The sequence below is a fragment of the Podarcis filfolensis genome (genome assembly GCF_964270895.1).
Source record: "Podarcis filfolensis genome assembly, chromosome: 8".
Classification (NCBI taxonomy): Eukaryota; Metazoa; Chordata; class Lepidosauria; order Squamata; family Lacertidae; genus Podarcis; species Podarcis filfolensis.
The window spans coordinates 24,001,129-24,021,154 of NC_139611.1; the positions used below are offsets into that span (position 1 = coordinate 24,001,129).

The 20,026-nt window shown below is 45.7% G+C and overlaps 1 protein-coding gene across 2 annotated transcripts in view; it reads left to right on the forward strand.

Annotated features, from left to right (window-relative positions):
* Positions 1-1,267: 1,267 nt before the first annotated feature.
* LOC310769431 (tumor necrosis factor receptor superfamily member 1B-like) overlaps positions 1,268-20,026 on the forward strand; it is a 39,286-nt gene continuing 20,527 nt past the window's right edge. The window contains exons 1-2 of one of the 2 annotated variants that reach the window (XM_083628790.1): positions 1,268-1,395; positions 19,566-19,671. In XM_083628790.1, the coding sequence (XP_083484916.1) occupies positions 1,327-1,395; positions 19,566-19,671 (175 nt within the window). In that variant the 5' untranslated portion in view covers positions 1,268-1,326. Of the gene's footprint in view, positions 1,396-3,390; positions 3,524-19,565; positions 19,672-20,026 lie in introns of those variants that run through there. The other variant, XM_083628791.1, reaches the window with a different exon arrangement.

Consider the following 20,026-nt stretch of genomic DNA (forward strand, 5'->3'; position numbering starts at 1 on the left):
TGTGTGAGACTGAAACAGGTGGAGTCTGCTCTCCAACCAGATTCGCTAGCCAAACGCCCCAGGCTTTGCATATAGAATTGCAGAATGGTAGAAATGGAAGGGACCCGAGGGTCATCTAGTCCAGCCCCCTGCAATGCAGGAACATGAGGATAGTGCGTATAGGAATCGACCCTGTGGCCTTCAAAGAGCTCTGTCAAGTAAATGGAGTCAAACTTCTAACAGGATTGCCACGGGGAAAATACCGGTAAACAGGCGCCTCAGCAAGCTAGCTCTGTTGTATACAAGGCGCCACGATTGTTGTCACGATCAATATCACCATTCTAAAACGGATTCAGGACCAACAATGTTTCTTTTCTTTTTCTTTAAAAAAAATATATTAAACAATTTCAACATAACAAATTATCAGTCCAAATAATCAATTACATTGTTTCCGCACACACCCCGCCATCCCTCCCACTCCCCCCCCCCAAGAACTTTCCTCAGCTCCCCTCTCTGATTCCTTTGCACATATTGTTCTCTGCACGTTATAAAATTGTACCTATCTTTGCCTTATCTATTAAACGTTCAACTAATAAATTTGCGGATGTTTATTCAAAACCTGCCAAGGAGTTCAGATCATTTTGTTGTCTTTTTAAGTAATTTGTAAAAAAAGTTTCCATTCTTCCTTGAAGTCGCGATTGCAGGACCGAGAAGCAGAAGCAAGCGTCTCACTGTGTGTCCAGGGTCACTGCGGGCTGGGAGGGAGCAACGGCGGCAGAAGTTCTTTGCACATGCTTAGATGTCATTGTTTCCAGCCTGGGAAGAATGCCTCTGAGATGCCTCTGAGCGCGTCCCGAGAACCGCGCTTCCTTAGCGATCGCTTATTCCGCGAGAGCGACGCCTCTGCGCGCGTATACAGTGGTACCTCGGGTTAAGTACTTAATTCGTTCCGGAGGTCCGTTCTTAACCTGAAACTGTTCTTAACCTGAAGCACCACTTTAGCTAATGGGGCCTGCTGCTGCTGCCACGCCGCCGGAGCACGATTTCTGTTCTTATCCTGAAGCAAAGTTCTTAACCTGAAGCACTATTTCTGGGTTAGCGGAGTCTGTAATCTGAAGCGTATGTAACCCGAGGTACCACTGTATTGCACAAAACTCTCCTCGGGATTGCGAGAAAGCGCTCTCTGGGCATGCTCAGAGGCGCCCGGTGTATCCCCCTACTTTGGCTCCTCGGGTCCAATCCCTCCTCCGGGCCGGCCCCTTCCCCGCCCCTTTGGATCTCGCCTCGACTTGGGGCGCCCGAGGCAACAGCCGCCGCTCCTTTCGCTTTCCGCTGCGAGTGAGCGAGATGTCGGCGCGCTGTCGCTCCGCGGGGCTCCTCCTCTATGGGGCGCTGCAACTGGTGGGGCTCCTGAAGGTAAGAGAGGCAACCCCTTTCCGTGGGCTCTCCCACCCCTAGGACAGAGTCGTCGTCCCCAGGTTCCCCCACCCGGTGTCCTTAGAGCTGCCCCGTCACATTCAGCCCCCAACCAAATCACAGAGGCAGGCTCCCATCCAACCCCCATCAAGAGACCCCCTTCTTTTCCTAGAAGCACAAAGCGCGACCCCCACTATCCTATTCAGCTCCCCCCCACAACCCAGTCCACGGACACCCTCCCACCCCCAAGCCAGCCCTCTACCGTGTCCTTAGGACCCCCAAGAACCGAAGCCAGGAAAAGCCTCTCAAGTCCGCCCCCCCCCCCCCAGGTTCGTGCCCGGACAGTGCCAACCATTCCTGCTTTTCACTCTGGGTTTCCCTAGGGTTTATTTTTAATAGCATTAAGCAGTTAAGAATCGTTTTTAATTAATTATATCCCATCCACTGCCAATCCCCTTTTAACAGATGCCTTATTGTGTCCTTAAAGCCCAGCCCCACATTCGATTCAGCACCTAAAGTTCTCTGGAGTGCATTCCATGTCTCCATGAGACAGGCAGACATCCAACAGGTACATGCAACAGTGTGACTATATATCTCCATTCACGGGGAAGCTGCTATATTGCTCCTCCTCCCAGGATATTGCTCTGTCCCTTCCCCAGAGGCAGAAGGATTACAGTGGTACCTTGGGTTACATACGCTTCAGGTTACAGATGCTTCAGGTTACAGACTCCGCTAACCCAGAAATAGTTAAGGTTAAGAACTTTGCTTCAGGATGAGAACAGAAATCGAGCTCCGGCGACGCGACAGCAGCAGGAGTCCCCATTAGCTAAAGTGGTGCTTCAGGTTAAGAACAGCTTCAGGTTAAGTACGGACCTCTGGAACGAATTAAGTACTGAACCCGAGGTACTGGCCTTCTGCCGCTGCACCGCCAGAGCACGATTTCTGTTCTCATCCTGAAGCAATGTTCTTAACCCGAGGTACTGTTTCTGGGTTAGCAGAGTCTGTAACCTGAAGCGTTTGTAATCCAAGGTACCACTGTACTTGCCTCCCCACCCTAAAAACATATATTTGAATCTCTCCACATTCAGTGGGGCAGGGAATGATTGATGGAAAATACAGGTTACCATAGCTATAAAACTTTTCAGCAGCTCGTATAGTCTTTGCATTACAAAGGAGGAGATACAGGCAAGGTACTAAATAAACACTGTGTAATGCAAAGGTTTAGAAACTTTGCGAAGACTAAGCCTTTGTAAATGCCTGGACTTTGGACAGTAGAATATATACAGTAATACCCAAGCAGGCATATGCAGCTTCACAACACTGAAGTGCAGACATTGTGTGTTCTATCAAGACAATGTGTTCTGAAATATCTACCTGAGCCAACCGGATATTTCTGTCCAATGCTGACTGTGCCGCAGCCATGAAATGCAAAGATCTGGTCGACCCAAACTCTGATATCCTCAAGAAGCAAGCCTGTTGCAACAAGTGTGTTTGAAGAAAACGCTGCAGGCACATTTTAATTTATAGTCTTCTTCAGAGGCAACAAATTGGAAGAGAGCATTCCTTGTGGGTGGGCTCAGCAAATTCATACAATAGATAATTCTGCTGTTTCAGTTTTAAGAAAAATTCTCCGAGGCTCACCTGTGATACAGAAGTCTCCAAGTCCCAAAGAGTCTTGGTCTTCACTTTTGTTGTAAAGATGCGCTCGGTTCTGCTACAGGTTGCAAGAACCTTCCCAGTCACCAGGACCAAAATATTTGGAGGAAACCAGGCCAGGGGTGGTTGTATCCAGACCACATTTCAGCTTTTTCCAGTGGGAGTTTTGAGCAGATAAGCATTAGACTGCCTGGTGCAGAATGTCTGGCTAGGAACAGAGTATTCCAGGTTCAAACTTCTTTGTGGCCGTGGACCAGTTGTGACCCTCTCAGCTTGGCCTATTTCGCAGGGCTGTTAGGAGGATAAAATGGGTGATAGGTAGGTGGGAGGGAGGGAGAATGGTGCTCAGCACTTTGGGCTCATTGAAATAAAGGTGGGATGTAAATAAAACAAACAGATACCCGTCAACAGTCCTCCAGGAATGTGTCTCATCCCATTTTCAAGCACAAGCCTATTATGTGGTTACTCAGAAGTAAGTCCCAAGTTTTTGATTTGAGTTTCCATTGAAATGAGGCTGCATTTTAATGTTTTAATGTCGTATTTTAATCTTGTTTTTCAGTTGTATTTCAATCAATTTGTTTTTATATCGGTTGTTAGCCACCCTGAGCCCTGAGTCTTGGCTGGGGAGGGCGGGGTATAAATAAAATTTATTATTATTATTAAGCGCATGGGATTGCAGCCTAAAACTCATGGCCACCACATCTGGTGGCTGTCATTTTGCTCAGAGCTCACCCTGATTTGTTGGCAAATAGTTTTTTCCCCAGAGAGGTTAGGTGATGTTGGTTGTTTATCGAGCGTTTCTCCTGATTTGTTTGTGGGCTGGTTAGATGACATCACGCCAAGGAATTGTTATGCCACACTGTCCAGCACATTTTCCTGGCATGTTTCTTACTGCAAAAAAAAAAGAGTCCTTTTCTAAAAAATAAAAATAGGAGAGGCAGCAGGTTTGTTGATCAAGGGTCCCAAATTCACTTCAATTTCTGCTGCCTGATTTTACTGGTGCGTGATTGTATCTCTTTTGCGAAATAGCAAATCTGGAAGTGTCCTGAATTTATTTGTTTCTATAACACAATTTCTCTGCATGGGGCTGTGGCCAACTAAGTCCTACGTACTTAAGAGTGAACCCACTGCTACATCCAGTGCTGGCCTTAGGCATCTGGTTGTTGTTTTATATATATATAAGATATTTATTAAGGTTTTTTAAAAGTTTATATAAAATAAAAAAACAAAACAAAAAACAGAAACAGTAAAAATGCATACAAAACATACAAAACACATACAACAACACGTATAATTTCAATCCCTTATATTCATAAAACTTACTTTCCCGACCTCCTCATACCTCCCCTTTCTGTATTCCAATCTCTAATTAATTCAATTCAGCAAATCCTTCCCCTAATTTCTGTATAATTTTTAACCGGCCTTAGGCATCTGGTTGGCCGCTGTGAGAACAGGATGCTGGACTTAGATGGGCCATCAGCCTGATCCAAAGAGGCCTTCTTAAAATAAAACTTCAAGCCCTTTCTTCAAAATCCCCAACACAAAACTGCCCTTCCTATACCTGTCACACAGCTCTTTTGAGGCACGTCAATAACTTGTCTGTGTGGGATGGACTCTTGTGTTTAAGTTTCTTTTCTTTGCACCGAGTTGACATTTGCTGCTCACCACAACCCCTTTTTTTTCTGGAGAAAGCACAATCAGTGAAGCCCTGGTATACATGGGAAGTTTTGGGGATTTACAGTTTCTTTTTTATTTTTTATCCCATTGCCCTCTCTCTCTCTTTGCATTGAATTTACGTTAGAACTCCTCTTGTCATTTTGTTGCACAATTTGAAAAAAAAAATTGTTGGAGACCTCTGCTTGGGATTTTGCAGTTCTAAATAATTAGGCATCACAACCATTGACAGAAGCTCTACATGCGATAAGGACTGAGCTGCTTTTTCCTCTTCAAGCAACCATAGGCAACACATGCAATGTTGAAAGCAAAGTCTTCATAATTACACCCCGTATGCAAGTAGTGCATGAAAGGGCCTGGATTTTAGGGAAAGTCCCAGGGCTCTTCCACTTGACTGAGCATTCGTTGTTTATTGAACATTCATCCTAATTTGCTTGCAAGAGCCTTATGCGAGTCTTAAACTATGTCTGGTCTTTATTGAGCATTTGTTTCAATTTGCAGTTTGCAGGACAAGGAGCATTCCTCCTCGTTTGCTTTGCATACTGTTTATACACCCACCCACCCCACACATTTCAATGCATTTCCTTTTTCCTAACTGCAAATGTCTGGTTCCTTTTTTTAACAGTGGGTTTGCTGTGTCAGGGTGACAGAGCACTTGAATCAACTTTAATTGCCCAAACCGAAATTTCTCTGTATGCGTTTGAATCCTTCTTGCAAAACAGTGACAGGCTGGAGGCACCCTCAGGCCTGATCTGGAAACAGCATCTTTCTTATTTTGACTTTAGGTCATTATTATAGCTCCTTTTAATTTCTAAGGTTCAGCATCACTCGGTGAAACGGGGACTTTAACCTGAGTTTAGAGCCTTCTCTATGTAAGCGTATGTAACCTGAGGTACCACTGTATTATTACAACAAAAGTTTGGTCGTGTTTACTCCTTAGATTAACGGTGATGGCGGCAGGGCAAAGGCCAGAGGTAGACAGTGAAAGCATGACTCAAACACAGTGAAGACTCATATGCTGAGGGTTGGGACCATAAACAGTAAATACTTGACTGGCTAGTTTATGCCAAACTTCTTATCTGTTTCATATGTTTACCTTCAACTTAGTTTAGCAATGAGCAGCAAAGGTATAGAAGTATACAGGGTTATTTTTCTAGAAAAAGAGGTGCCAGAACGCAGCACAAACGCCTCCCTTGTTCTCTTATAATGACAATGGCGCCCACCTGAGAGGTGCCGGAACTGAGATCCAGCTGGAAAAAAAAGTCCTGGATGTATATTGGCAAAGGTTTGCATCCTGTTTTATGACAGACTGAACAGAAAGATCTCCCCCTTTCGTTGCAGATTTTATTAATTGAGAAAAGAAGGGGATTCCCAGATTTGAAGAATTAACTCAGAATGGGCAGCTATTAACAAGGCAGGACATTGGTAGTAGTATTAAAATAGATACATATATGTATATTTTCATATACAATATGTACATATAAGAGATCAGATGGGTTCAATAGAAACATCACAGCACCAGCCCTTTCCGTAAAAGTAAGCGACCCTTATAGAGAAGAAAGTTCCAAAGGGATGATTGTGTCAAGCTGCTGATTCTGTAGGTTCACCCTATCAGCCAAAAAACAGGAAGAAGAAAAAGAAGAAGAAAAGTTTGGATTTGATATCCTGCTTTATCACTACCCTAAGGAGTCTCAAAGGGACACGGGTGGCGTGGTAGGTCTAAACCACAGAACCTAGGGCTTGCCAATCAGAAGGTCAACAGTTTGAATCCCCGCAATGGAGTGAGCTCCTGTTGCTTGGTCTCTGCTCCTTCCCTAGCAGGACCTAGCAGATCGAAAGCACATCAAAGTGCAAGTAGATAAATAGGTACTGCTCCAGCAGGAAGGTAAACGGCATTTCTGTGTGCTGCTCTGGTTCGCCAGAAGTGGCTTAGTCATGCTGGCCACATGCCCCAGAAGCTGTCTGCGGACAAACACCAGCTCCCTCAGCCTATAGAGTGAGATGATCGCCACAACCCCAGAATCGTCCACGACTGGACCTAATGGTCAGGGGTACCTTTACCTTTACCTTTAAGGAGTCTCAAACATTCTAACATTCTCCTTTCCCTTCCTCCCCCACAACAAACACTCTGTGAGGTGAGTGGGGCTGAGAGACTTCAGAGAAGTGTGACTAGCCCAAGGTCACCCAGCAGCTGCATGTGGAGGAGCAGGGAATCAAACCCAGTTCACCAGATTACGAGTCCACTGCTCTTAACCACTACACCACACCACAACATCACAAGACAATAAAATAATAATCATAGGAGGCTTTAAAAGAACGAATGGTGTAAAATATATTACTTAGTGGAATACAAGGAACGTACCAGATGTTCATGCATGTTGCCAAATAAACACATATTTAGTGGGAATGTGCCAGCCATGAGATTGTTTTGTCATGTTAATCACAAACGGCCCCTAAGCTGAAGCAAAGCCGGAGAGGTCTATTTCACCGCCGGCGGCATGTATTTTATGAGTCAGATTACGCCCCCCCCCCCGAAATGGCAAGAAGCATGACTTTTCCCATAGAATAACAAGGCGCATCCTTCCACCCGTGAGAGATCACTAGATGAACAGGGTTGTAAGGTACGAGGAACATATTGGTATTTGCGGTAGGGGTGCGACTATGTACACAAGTTCGGGAAGCAGGTTGCAATAGAGACGGGTATTGTTGTTGGCCAGCAGGTCACCTTGGATGCTGAGCTATGTCTCTTATTCATTGATGAGAGTGCCAAGGCTAACCTTGCTTCTCGACAATTAATTCTCTCTCTGCTGGTTGCTGCTCGTCTCAAGATCTCTAAACTAAAAAAGGGAAGTGAAGAGGAAGAGGCAAGAATAATAATGCTGGGATTAAATCACGGTTAAGTTGAGGATGAAATCTGTATCCTTTGACATGGGGATGGGGAAGTGGTGACCTTCCAGATGTTGTTGGGCTCTGTCTCTCATCAGCCCCAGCCAGCTTTGCTCAATGGTAGGGGTGATAGGAGATGCAGGCCAAGAGCATCTCGGGACCTAAGCTTGAAGAACACTTGTGTAGACAATACAGAGCTAGATGGACCAATGGCCTGACGGAATCTAGCACAGGGAAATATAATCAGGTCCATGCCCGATCCAGTCCTAAATCAGTTCTCAAAATGCCCTGGGAAACCTGCAAGCGGGACCTGAGCACAAGAACACTTTCTCCTCCTGCGGCTTCCAGCAACTGGTATTCAGAAGCATTTGGTGCTTCCAGCTATGGAGGCAAAGCATCACCATCATTGCTAGTAGCTAGTGATAGCCTGAATTTTCCTAATCCTCTTTTAAAGCCATGCACACTGGTGCCCATCTCTGCCTCCTGTGGGAGTGACTTCCGTAGTCTAACCATGCGCTGTGTGTAAAAGTCCTTTCTGTTATCTGTTCTAAAACTCCCAGCATTCAGTTTTGTTGGTTGCTGAATGTTACAGGGAACCAGGCAGAGGGCCTTCTGGGTAGTGGCGCCTGCCCTGTGGAACGCCCTCCCATCAGATGTCAAGAAAATAAGGCAGCCCTGTTTAGGGAAGTTTTAAATGACTGATGTTTTAATGTATTTTTAATGTCTTGTTGGAAGCCGCCCAGAGTGGCTGGGAAATCCCAGCCAGATGGGCGGGGTAGAAATTAATAATAATAATAATAATAATAATAATAATAATAATAATAATTACAGTCATACCTCTTGTTACCTTAGCTTCAGCTTACGTCTCTTCAGGTTGCGTCCCACGGCAATCCGGACGTACAGGAAAGGGTTACTTCCTGGTTTCCTCGCTCGCGCATGCATAGACGCACAAAATGACGTCATGTGCATGCGCAGAAGCGGCAAATCACGACCCGTGTGTGCACAGACGCGGGTTGCGTTCGCTTCAGGTTGTGAACGGGGCTCCGGAACGGATTCTGTTCACAACCAAAGGTACCACTGTATTATTATTATTATTGCATTCTAGGAGTTCTAGTGCTGCTTAAGAAGGAGAAAACTTTTCTCTAGCCACTTTTTCCATGCCACACACAATTAAAAAAAAAACTTACCCCGTGCCATCTCCTACTCTCATTTTCTCACAATTTAAAATGCCCCAAACACTTCAACCAAGTGTGATTCTACCTTTCCTCATCTGGGAGTCACTCAGTCCCTTTGAACATTTAGGTTGCCTTGTATGGCTAGGCAACTTCTCAAACATGCGCCTGTCTGTTCTCATGGTTTCTTTAGCTGCGATTCCTGCATTGCAGGGGATTGGACTCGATGGGTCCCTTCCAGCTCTTTGATTCTATGGTACGTCTCATCTCTCCCCCCCCTCCCTAGAGCTTCCTAGAGCTTACAAGGGAAACTGCCTGCTCAACATTCCCATAGGAACAAGTGGCAATCCCACACACCAATTCCTGAACAAAATGTTTAATTAACAGCTGCCTCCCTGCCAAAATCTTATCTGAGTGAAACAGTTACTTGGAAGGAGTTGGAAAAGAACAATATTTGGCCAGAGGATAATCTCAGCTTTTCGAAACAATGCAAACGTTACCCCAGCCTCCCTTCCTATTTCATTTCCTAATACATTTTGCTGTTTGAGGCCGAACCAGAAATGGTACCGTATTTTTCGCTCTATAAGACGTACTTTCTCCCTCCTAAAAAGTAAGGGGAAATGTGTGTGTGTCTTATGGAGCGAATGCAGGCTGTGCAGCTATCCCAGAAGCCAGAACAGCAAGAACAGCAATCCCTCTTGCTGTTCTGGCTTCTGGGATTCAGAGTATTTTTTTTCTTGTTTTCCTCCTCCAAAAACTAGGTGCGTCTTATGGTCTGGTGCGTCTTATAGAGAGGAAAAATGCGGTACTTGTGGCACCTCTGCTGCCTCCAAACCTTCCCCACCAGCCACCTTCTGCTCCCTTGCTGTAACTGCAAGGAGGTCTAATCCAGTCTGTGGCTGTTTTCAGCTGTGATTCCATCACTTGGCAGCAAATTCAGGCTGTGCCATTAAAGCTGCTCTGGAGGTCTCCCCAAACAAAGACGCTACCCCAGACTTTTTGCAGGAAGGAAAGTGACGGTGAAATGCTTGCTTTGAAGCAACATCACCTCGCTTCCCTGCAAACATGTCAGGAGGAACGTTCAATAAGTAGGTCATTTGGGAGTGCCCAAAAATCTGTGCCCTGAAGCACAGAGTTTTATTATTTATTTGTGTTTGCTTCTCAATGCAAATTGACAGACTGGGACCCTAGGACTGTGGATGCTTCCTACCTAGAGGTGCTGGGATTGAACGCAGGAGCTTCTGTATGCAGTGCATCTGCTCTAACCACTGAGCTACAACCAGCTTAGCATATGCGTTCCTTTGCAGTGCACTTTTTAAGAGCACACCTCTGCTCTCTGTGCCACATGAGTGTGGGACCTTCAGCTGCCAAAATATTCCCACTGCAATCCCCCTTCATCAGTTGAATGGTTCCCTTTTCTTCCTATATACATAAAAACACAAGGCTGTCGTCACACAGCCCACACTGGAGGATTTGTAGTACCTCATTGCAATCCTGGATCTGCATGAAGGGAGGGGGCAAAAGAGAACGTTAAAATTGCATTTTTAAACAATGGCAGGGGTTCGAATAAAGCAGGGCTGGGGGGGCACACGTGGGTCTGGCGAGCAACATAAGCAGGAGTGGTAGCCCCATGTCTTATACAATTTGCTCTCTTTGGCAGTACACACCTTTGTGAGCTAGTTAGAGCTTTAGGTTAGGACTGCGGAGACCCCAATCCAAATTATCATTGAGCTACTCACTGCCTTTCAGCTCAGTTCTACCTCGCAGGGTTGTTGTGAGGGCGAAAAAAATGGAAGGAAGCATGTATGCTGCCTTGAGCTCCTTGGAGGCAAAGTGAGGATACCAGTGCAAATAGTTGTGCGGTAATTTTTCCATGCTGAACTGCAGTCTCCCTGCAGCAAAGCTTGCTACCTCCTTAACACCCCCACACAAGGGGGTGGGGGGAAGGTATCGCAAATAGGCAGATTACAGGAAGTGTGACTCAAATCCATCCCTGAAGTGTGACTCTCACGTTAACTGTATCGCTGTGTTTTGGAAAGGGCTAACGTAACAGTTAGGAAATAACAGCGCCTTGCTGTGAGTCATCGCCCCAGAATGAAGAAACCCGCAGGCAGCTGTGCCAAGTATCAAACAGGCATATGATCAAGCCAAGGAGAGAACAGCATTTGTTGTTTTTTTAGAAAACCGATAAAGATAATATTGGAAACTGCCCTGTGCCCATTGGTCCATGTAGCTCAGTGTTGTCTACACTGACTGGCAGCTGCTCTCCAGGGATTCAAACAGGAACTTTCCCCCCCCCCCTACTTAGAGATGCCTTTAGGGGTTGAACCTGGAGCTTTCCGCATGCAAAGCTGTTGCTCTACCACCAAGCTACGGTCTTTCTTTTAAACGTGAAGTAAGATTCTAGCCCTCATGTTTCTGGAGAAAGGGCTGATTTATACTGAGTCAGACAAGCAGCCCACCCAGCCCAGAACTGGCAGTGCTCTTCAGGGTTTCAGGCAGAGGGCTGCTGTGTCAACTCAATGCTGCTGCTGCTGATAATAATAATTAGTGTTTATTAAATCTGTATACCACCCATCACCCATAGAACTCAGGGCAGTTCACAACATAAAAATACAAGATAAAAAACACAAAATACATAATAAAAACAAGAACAAACCAATAACCCCACTCCGCTAAACACATTTAAAAGGGTATAGAGTTTATAGGGCGATCCTGGGAGTGACTCCACCTACGCCCCACAAGTTTTCATGCAGCAGCTGTCAGGGCAGTGGTGTAGTTTAGAACTTCGAATTGTAGAGGTGGAAGGGAACCCGAGAGTCGTCTTATTTTCGATTTTTGAATTTTATTGTTATTCATGTTTTTATACTGTATTTTATGCTGCTTTTATAATTAAGTGTTTTAAAGTGTTTTAAATTTGTTGTTAGCCGCCCTGACCTGGTTTTTGAACTGGGAAGGGCGGGGTATAAATAAAAATTTTTATTATTGTTGTTGTTGTTGTTGTTGTTGTTGTTGTTGTTGTTGTTGTTGTTATTCCGACTCCCTTCAATGCAGAAATCACAGCTGACAAACAGTGGGCAGTTGGCCACCCAGCCTCTGCTTAAATACCTCAAAGGAAGAACATTTTGTTTTTTTCTGAGAGGCCAATGTTCACGCAATTGCCATCTTCCAGGAACTTTGTCTGATAACGGAAAGGGGCTTGGCTGAAACCCCAAAGAGCTGCTCTCCATCTCTGATAGTCACCAGTCAGGTGCCTGCTTATCTCATTGCAGAGCCCACCAGAAACGGGGGGAGGACACAAATGCCCACTTGTGCTGATGTTAGAACTTTTCCCAAGTGGACCCCCAAAATTCTCCACCCTACGTGCAGGTGGTTTGGGAGGGTGGCAGCGACTACTTAGCTGAATTTCTCCAGGGGGAAGGAGAAATTGCCCAGTGCTTTCTCGGGCTCACCATTGGCCTCAACACAGCATTGCAAGAGGGTGCCGATCAGGGCTGTTGTGTGGCCTGGGGAGAGTCCCAAGGGCTGTATAGGGATTCCTGGGTCAGGGGGAACATTCTTTCCCCAGGCCTGAGGTTAACCACCACGCCATAGCAGACCTTTGGAATGGGCTTTCCCCGCACGTGAAATTTGGGTCATGTGTAGGATGCGCATCCAAAAGCCCCCCTTTCGGTGCGACAGCGACGTTCTTGCACAAGAGTGTGGTCTCACAATGAATCATGCGCTCTGCATTTCCTGGGCTTCTTCCTTGCCCCTCTCTGTGAGCAAAATGTGACCCGGTTGGTGTTTCTTTCTTTAATATCGCTCAATGGACATTTATGTTTTTCGGAGGGAGCAGGAAACGGAACTTCATTTCCCTTTTTCATATGTGCAAAATTTTGCTGCTTTGCACAGCGACCTCATATTCTGTTCTTCTTTTTTCGTTCCACAGCCACAGGTTCTGATGTCAGAAAGTGGGTGGCTTCATCACTGTGGTTTTGTCATGCAGCCGGTATGGCTATTCTTTCTGTTGTTTCCTGTCTCCATCTCAGCATATTACCCCCCTTTTAGCTGTTACCATTATGCGTTCTGGGTGGGCAGAGTTCGTCAGCCCGTCACTGCTTCTCCCCCTTTCGAGTTACCTTCTCACCTGAAGAGGGGGTCTAGCTCACCTTCCACCTTCCTCTGTGACCTTGAGGTCTACCACAACTGACGAGCGCAGGGTGGGCTGGTCTCACGTGCGCGAATGAGCAAATCTGTCAGTTTTGGTTCTCTCCACTCATCACTTTTTCCAGTCTTCAGCTGAATTCTCCACATTTCCACATCAGTTTGCAATTTCATTTCTTTTCTTTCTTTCTTTTTTTAAAAGTCATCGTGAAAATTCACCAGAGTTTTCATCCAAATTTCTTACTGGGGCAGTATTCAGCTACATACAGCCGTACATTGGAAGTCGAATGGAATCCGTTCTGGAAGTCCATTCGACTTTCAAAATGTTTGAAATCCAAAGCGCAGCTTCTGATTGGCAGCAGAACATTACACTCCAAGACTGTCCCTCATTGCTCCTCTATAATCCTTTGTGCCCTTGGCATGTAGATTTTTGGCGCACCTGAAGGCGGGAGAGACCATGGACCATAAACTCAAAAAGTTTGCTTCTTGCCACCTTTCACACTCCACAAGTGACTTCCCCTTGAGTTGACGTTGACTCATACTAGGAGATACCTTTATGGGCATGATGAAGAGATTCAGTTTCAGGTACTGGGCTGATCCTGACAATAATGCCAAACTATGGCTTGCTGCTACATCAGTGCATCTCAAGGACTCCAATTCTCCCCTTTCCCTTTGCATGCAGTGATCCTCCCTTTCTGCACAGGGCAGCTGTAGTTTAATGTTTCATCAAAACTGGTAAACCATGGCTTGTTCTTGCCAAGCAGCTCAAGGCTAGGAAGCATGGTTAGAGCTCTCCTAATAGCGAAGGGGAAATCAATAGGCATTGAGTAATCCTGAGTGTGCAGCTTGGCTTAGTAAGAACATAAGGAATGTGGAACAGAGCTATTCCAATTAGACTAGTATCCCCGGCAAGAATTCTAACCACCACTTGTGAGATGGTCCACCACAAATTGGCCAGTAGCTCAACGATGGGCCAAGCCCAACTTTCTGCTAATTCTTGTGACATGATTCTTTGTGGTGTCAGTGATCTTCCTTTTGGCCCTGTTTATCTACCATGCAGAAGATAAGTACTTTCTGGAAAACCTCAGCCACATCACTCAAATACATTTATTTAATGCGGTCTGCTTTATCTTTCTCTTTGTTCTTGAATGGAAGATTTCTAGATTAGGAGCTACACTGCTGAATGAGGTTGACTTTTAATTTGAGTTTTACTTTTGCAGTGGACCTTGATCTTGTGTGTTCTGTGCAAACCACAAACAGATTGGCCTAAAAATAGTTCAGGCAGCTGCAAACCTCTTCCTTGCGACCTGCCCCACTCCCACACCAAGCTGCCCTGTTTTCGATGTCTTAAATAATGTCTGTTCACAGTTACAAGCCTTGCGGTTTTTCTATTGCTTGCCGCATTTTCCTGAGTGACGCTTGTTGGAGCTGCTGAGCCATGCAGTTAGGAAATGTGAATTTTCATCATCATCATCATCAATTAATAGCACCATCAATTTCAACAGGGCTTTGAAAGTGGGTATCTCCATCCCACTTTGCATCTCTGTTGGAACTATTATTATTTTTTTATGTGGAATCATTTTTAAAGCTTGTATCCAGTTAAGGTCCCCTCTGCACTATACATTTAGAATTGCAGCATTGTAGAGGTAACTCAAGGGTCATTAAATTCAATCCCCTGCAATGCAGGAATCACACCTCAAGGATCACTGACAGATGGCCATCCAATCTCTGCTTAAAAACCTCCAAGGAAGGAGAGTCCACCACTTTCCGAGGTATTCCATGCCACTGTTGAACAGCTCTTACCATCAAGAGGTTCTTCCTAATGTTCAGTTCCAAGTCTCTTTTCTTATAATCTGAATCCATTGGTTTGGGTCCTACCTGCTGGAGCAGCAGAAAGCAAGCTTGCTCCATGTGGCAGCCATTCAACTATTTGAAGATGGCTTCTCAGTCTTCTCTTCTCCAGGATCAAACCATGACACTTCTTCCACTTCCCTGCTGTGAAATTACCCCCTTAGATGTTCATATGCCAACCACCTTGAACACCAGTAGGCGACACTGCCCCTAGGTAAAAAAGGTAAAGGACCTTTGGATGGTTAAGTCCAGTCAAAGGTGACTATGGGGTTGCAACGCTTATCTCGCTTTAAGGCCTAGGGAGCCGGCGTTTGTCCACAGACAGTTTTCCGGGTCATGTGGCCAGCATGACTAAACCACTTCTGGTGCAACAGAACCCCGTGACAGAAACCAGAGTGCACGGAAGCACTGTTTACCTTCCTGCTGCAGGGGTACCTATTTATCTACTTGCACTGGAGTGCTTTAGGTTGGCAGGAACTGGGACAGAGCAAGGGGAGCTCACTCCATCGCACGCGGGGATTCAAACCACCAACCTTCTGATCGGCAAGCCCAAGAGGCTCAGTGGTTTAGACCACCTTTGCCCCTAGAAAGCAGCCAAGCGGTAGGACCATCATACTAAATCACTCCGTGGGCTCTTAGCCTATTGCTTCATCTGTTCAGGTTTCTCAGACTTCTGCCATGAAACTGAATGGTGGAAGGTTTAAGACAGTATACAGTATACAGTAAAGATGCGGGTGGTGCTGTGGGTTAAACCACAGAGCCTAGGGCTTGCCGATCAGAAGGTCAGCGGTTTGAATCCCTGAGACAGGGTGAGCTCCCATTGCTCGGTCCCTCCTCCTGCCAACCTAGCAGTTCGAAAGCACAAAAGTGCAAGTAGATAAATAGGTACCGCTCCGGTGGGAAGGTAAATGGTGTTTCCGCGCGCTGCTCTGGTTTGCCAGAAGCGGCTTAGTCATGCTGGCCACATGACCTGGAAGCTGTACGCCGGCTCCCTCAGCCAATAAAGCGAGATGAGCGTCGCAACCCCAGAGTCGGTCACGACTGGACCTAATGGTCAGCGGTCCCTTTACCTTTACTTCACACAGAGCATAGTGAAATTCCAGAACAGGAGGCAGTGATGGACACCAACATGAGTGGCCTTAAAGGAGGACCAGACACATTCATGGAAGAGAAGGCCTATTGATGGCCACTGGCCATAATGGCTATGCTCTGCCTCCTCAGCTGGAGGCAGAAATGCTTCCAGTTCCTGGAAACCACAGGAGTGGCAGGTGCTCTTCTGCTTGGGTGCTGCTTGCGGGTTACCCACAGGCATCTGGCCGCAACTTTGAGAACAGGATGTTGGACTAGATGGGCTATTGGCCTGATCCTGCAGGCTCTTAGGTTCTTAGGCTGATCTATTGCAGCTTCCATTCTTCTTCTCAAAAGGAATTCAAGTTTGTCCTCTTTTTTTCAAATTCTCTCCGGTGTTAAAACTTTTCTAAATGTCATGAAATGCACAAGGCAGACTCTGATGTGCATTGTGATGTTTCACGTGGCCAGCACTGTCTCAGCTCAGCTTGCAATTCCTTATAAGTTCTTTGAACTGAGAGCAAGCCCCTCTGCTCCAAACTATTTCTGGTTTCAAGCTTAAGCTAAAGTCAGCAACAGCCCAAACCAGACATGCAATCATTCCTTCTTGGGTTTTTCTGAGGGGGCTAACACCCAGAACTGTATTGGTGTCTTACTCCTTGTTCCTCAAAGCGCCAACTTAAACACATTAAAAAGAAAAAGGAAAACAAGTAACTGGATTGTTGCTAGCTTATTTTTTTATTGGCCAATAGCCCACTTAGAGAGAGTTCTTAGTTCTGAATGCTGTTAAATGCCTGTCAGAGAAGTAATTGAAACATTTTCCCTGTGTACTAAAATGACACTTCCCTTTCAGTGCAGATGTTTATCTTGGCTCCCAAAGAACAAACTTAGTCAAGTCACTGTGAGGTTTACAGTAAAGCATGGAGGAAGGCTGCCCTTGATTTTGGCCTGTTCCACCTTTTGTTCCTACTTCTGATTTCTCTTATTATCTCCCTGCAGATTATGTTTGCACATGTTTATTAGGGTAGCAATTGGCCCAGATAGGTATACAGGAAGTCAGAACAGTGGCTCATTTACCTCAGTATTGTCTACACTGACTGGCAGTGTCTACACTAGAATTTCAGACAGGGGTCTCTCTCTCCCAATTCTACCTGGAGATAGGTAATGGTAAAGGTAAATACCCCTGGACGATTAAGTCCAGTCAAAGGCAACTGTGGGGTTGTGGCGCTCATCTCGCTTTCAGGATAAGGGAGCCGGCGTTTGTCCACAGACAGCTTTCCGGGTCATGTGGCCAGCATGACTAAACCGCTTCTGGCACAACTGAACACCGTGACAGAATCCAAAGCACACGGAAATGCCGTTTACCTTCCCGCTGCAGCGGTACCTATTTACCTACTTGCATTGGCAATCTTTCGAACTGCTAGGATGGCAGGAGCTGGGGCAGGGCAACAGGAGCTCACCCCATCGCGGGGATTCGAACCACCAACCTTCCGATCGGCAAGCCCAAGAGGCTCAGTGGTTTAGACCACAGCGCCACCTGGAGACGCCAGGGATTGAACCTGGGCTTTCTCCATGCAAAGCAGTGCTCCGCTACTGAGCTGCAGCCCTTCTTCCAAGGCAAGGCAGAATCAAGAGAGAAGCAGGAGTGTGTTCATCGCCTTTCTGTGAAATGCCTCCTGATTGGCTCTCAAAGGGAGCCCTACATGGAGATACCAGGGATTGAACTTGGGACCTGAAGTTCTACCGCTGAGCTGCTGGGTTTCTAGGTTTTTGGCGGTGGTGGGGTGGGTGTGGGTGGGACAATCAGTTAGAAGCCACTTTGGCATGTAATCAGGGTGGATTTTATTTAAATCCAATCGATTTAAATCACTAGTCAGTAAGACTTGATTTAATTTTTTTTTTCTTTTTTACAGAAAGACTCATTTTTGCTGGTATAAACTTAATATTTGCAACCAGATGAAGGTTTCATTTTTGGAATAATAAAAATAATAAAAATAAATAAATAAATAAATAAATAAATAAATAAATAATGAAAACTGTAGTTTTTACAGTTATATCCAAAATTACTGATTAGGTTATACTATTAGAAATACATAGACAGATAATTATGAAATTATTGTGAGGATAATGAGCTAATTGTTTATATTTGGACAACTTTTCTGCTGTATTTTATTGGAAGGACAAAAATAATCATTTCCTTAATAACAATTTAAACAATTTATTTAACTCAAACAATAACTCAATAGCGTATGTATCCATGTTTGTTAACTGATGTGGTTAAACAATTTTTTTTGACTGAGTTTTAGCACATGTGAAACACTTAAAGCAAATCCTTATTTCCTGATGAATAGCCTTTGGACTATAATGTAACTTAAATAGATAACTAGAAAGATTCCCCCCCCCCAAAGCATTTTATTTTAAAAATCCAACTTAAATTTTAAAAATCTAATTTTATTTTTTAAAAAAAAACCCCATTGATTTTTATCGACCCTGCATGTAATAAATCTCTTCTTCTCATACCCTCTGTTCTGCATATTGCGCTGTCAACTATTTCTGAACCATCATTTCTAACAGCATGAAACTCATACGCACAAGATACTCCAGAGTACCTTTTTGTGGCCTTGTTGTGCCCATAAGAAACAGAAGCCTGTGGAGTCACTTTTTCCCCACACAGCTGCGCACTTTGATGCCTTTCAGCAAAGTTATTGATTTCAAGGTGTTGTACTGACCACTTCTATGTGCCAGTGATGAGTTTGCCAGTGATGAGTTTGCCGCAGAGTCCAAGGCCACTTCATTCCCATGCTGCTGTGGTTGCCTGGTCAGTGGTGGCACAGATCAGCTCCCTCATTAATCTGCCAGCACATCCACATGGTTGGCCCTGAAATCCTGTGTATAATGCCGTCTGGAGAGAAACCAACTTTTCTCCAAATCAAAGCCCCTGGGTTTCAGCTTAGAGCAGGGTTTCCCAAACTTGGGTTATGTTCAGACTACAATTCCCATCATCGCTGACCACTGGTCCTGCTAACTGGGGATGATGGGAGTTGTAGTCCCAAAACAGCTAGAGACCCAGGTTTGAGAAACTCTGGCTTAAGGGTTGTTGGAACCAGTTGCCTGGGCTCTGGACGCTGCCATGATGAACTCCTGTGCTTCAAGATTCACCATGACACCACCATGGCTGAAATACTAGTTATACCTTGGTCTGCTTGGGTCACACATTAGTTCTGCCCAAGCATGAACTAGGACTGGATTTGCTATCTCCTATGCCCCTAATCAGTGTCTCACCCTTTCCTGAGGAGCTCAGGGTAAAGGTAAAGGGACCCCTGACCATTAGGTCCGGTCGTGACCAACTCTGGGGTTGCAACACGCATCTCGCTTTATTGGCCGAGGGAGCTGGCGTACAGCTTCCGGGTCATGTGGCCAGCATGACTAAGCTGCTTCTGGTGAACCAGAGCAGCGCATGGAAACACCGTTTACCTTCCTGCCAGAGTGGTACCTATTTATCTACTTGTACTCTGACGTGCTTTCGAACTGCTAGGTGGGCAGGAGCAGGGACCGAGCAACAGGAGCTCACCTCGTTACGGGGATTCGAACCGCCGACCTTCTGATCGGCAAGTTTAACCCACAGGGTCACCCGCGTCCCACAGATCTCAGGGTAGTGATGGCCAAACTCAAGCTTTCTCTCCACTCAAGACCTATTTTCTCTCTTGATCTCTGCAGGTGTCCTCACTACCGTACACCCCCCAGAATCAGAACCAGTGCCACAATCAAAGCACGGAGCGATATGATGAAGCCACCCGTAAATGTTGCAGCTTGTGCCCTCCAGGTAATGTGTTTGCAGTCAGTCCTAAATGTTAAGCTGATGCATTCATCCAGCTCATGGGCATCTGAATAGGAAATGGGTGTGTTGATGGAGTTTGTCCACTAGGGCTAATGGAGCCCCATCAAGCTCAGTCTCGATCTCCTCTGAGCCCAACTGCTCTTCTTTCTTACAGCCAGTCCAGGAAGTGGCCCTGTCTGTCGGCTTCCTCCTCCATAGTCTCAGTGTTGCCCTTGCAGGAAGGAGGAAGAGGAGCGGGAGGCAGGCAAAGGTGCAGTTAGTTGTCTCTGCCCGTCATTGCCTCTGGCTCCAGCAGTTGTTGATCTCCCTGCTGACTGTCCCAGTGGGCATCAGCTACCAC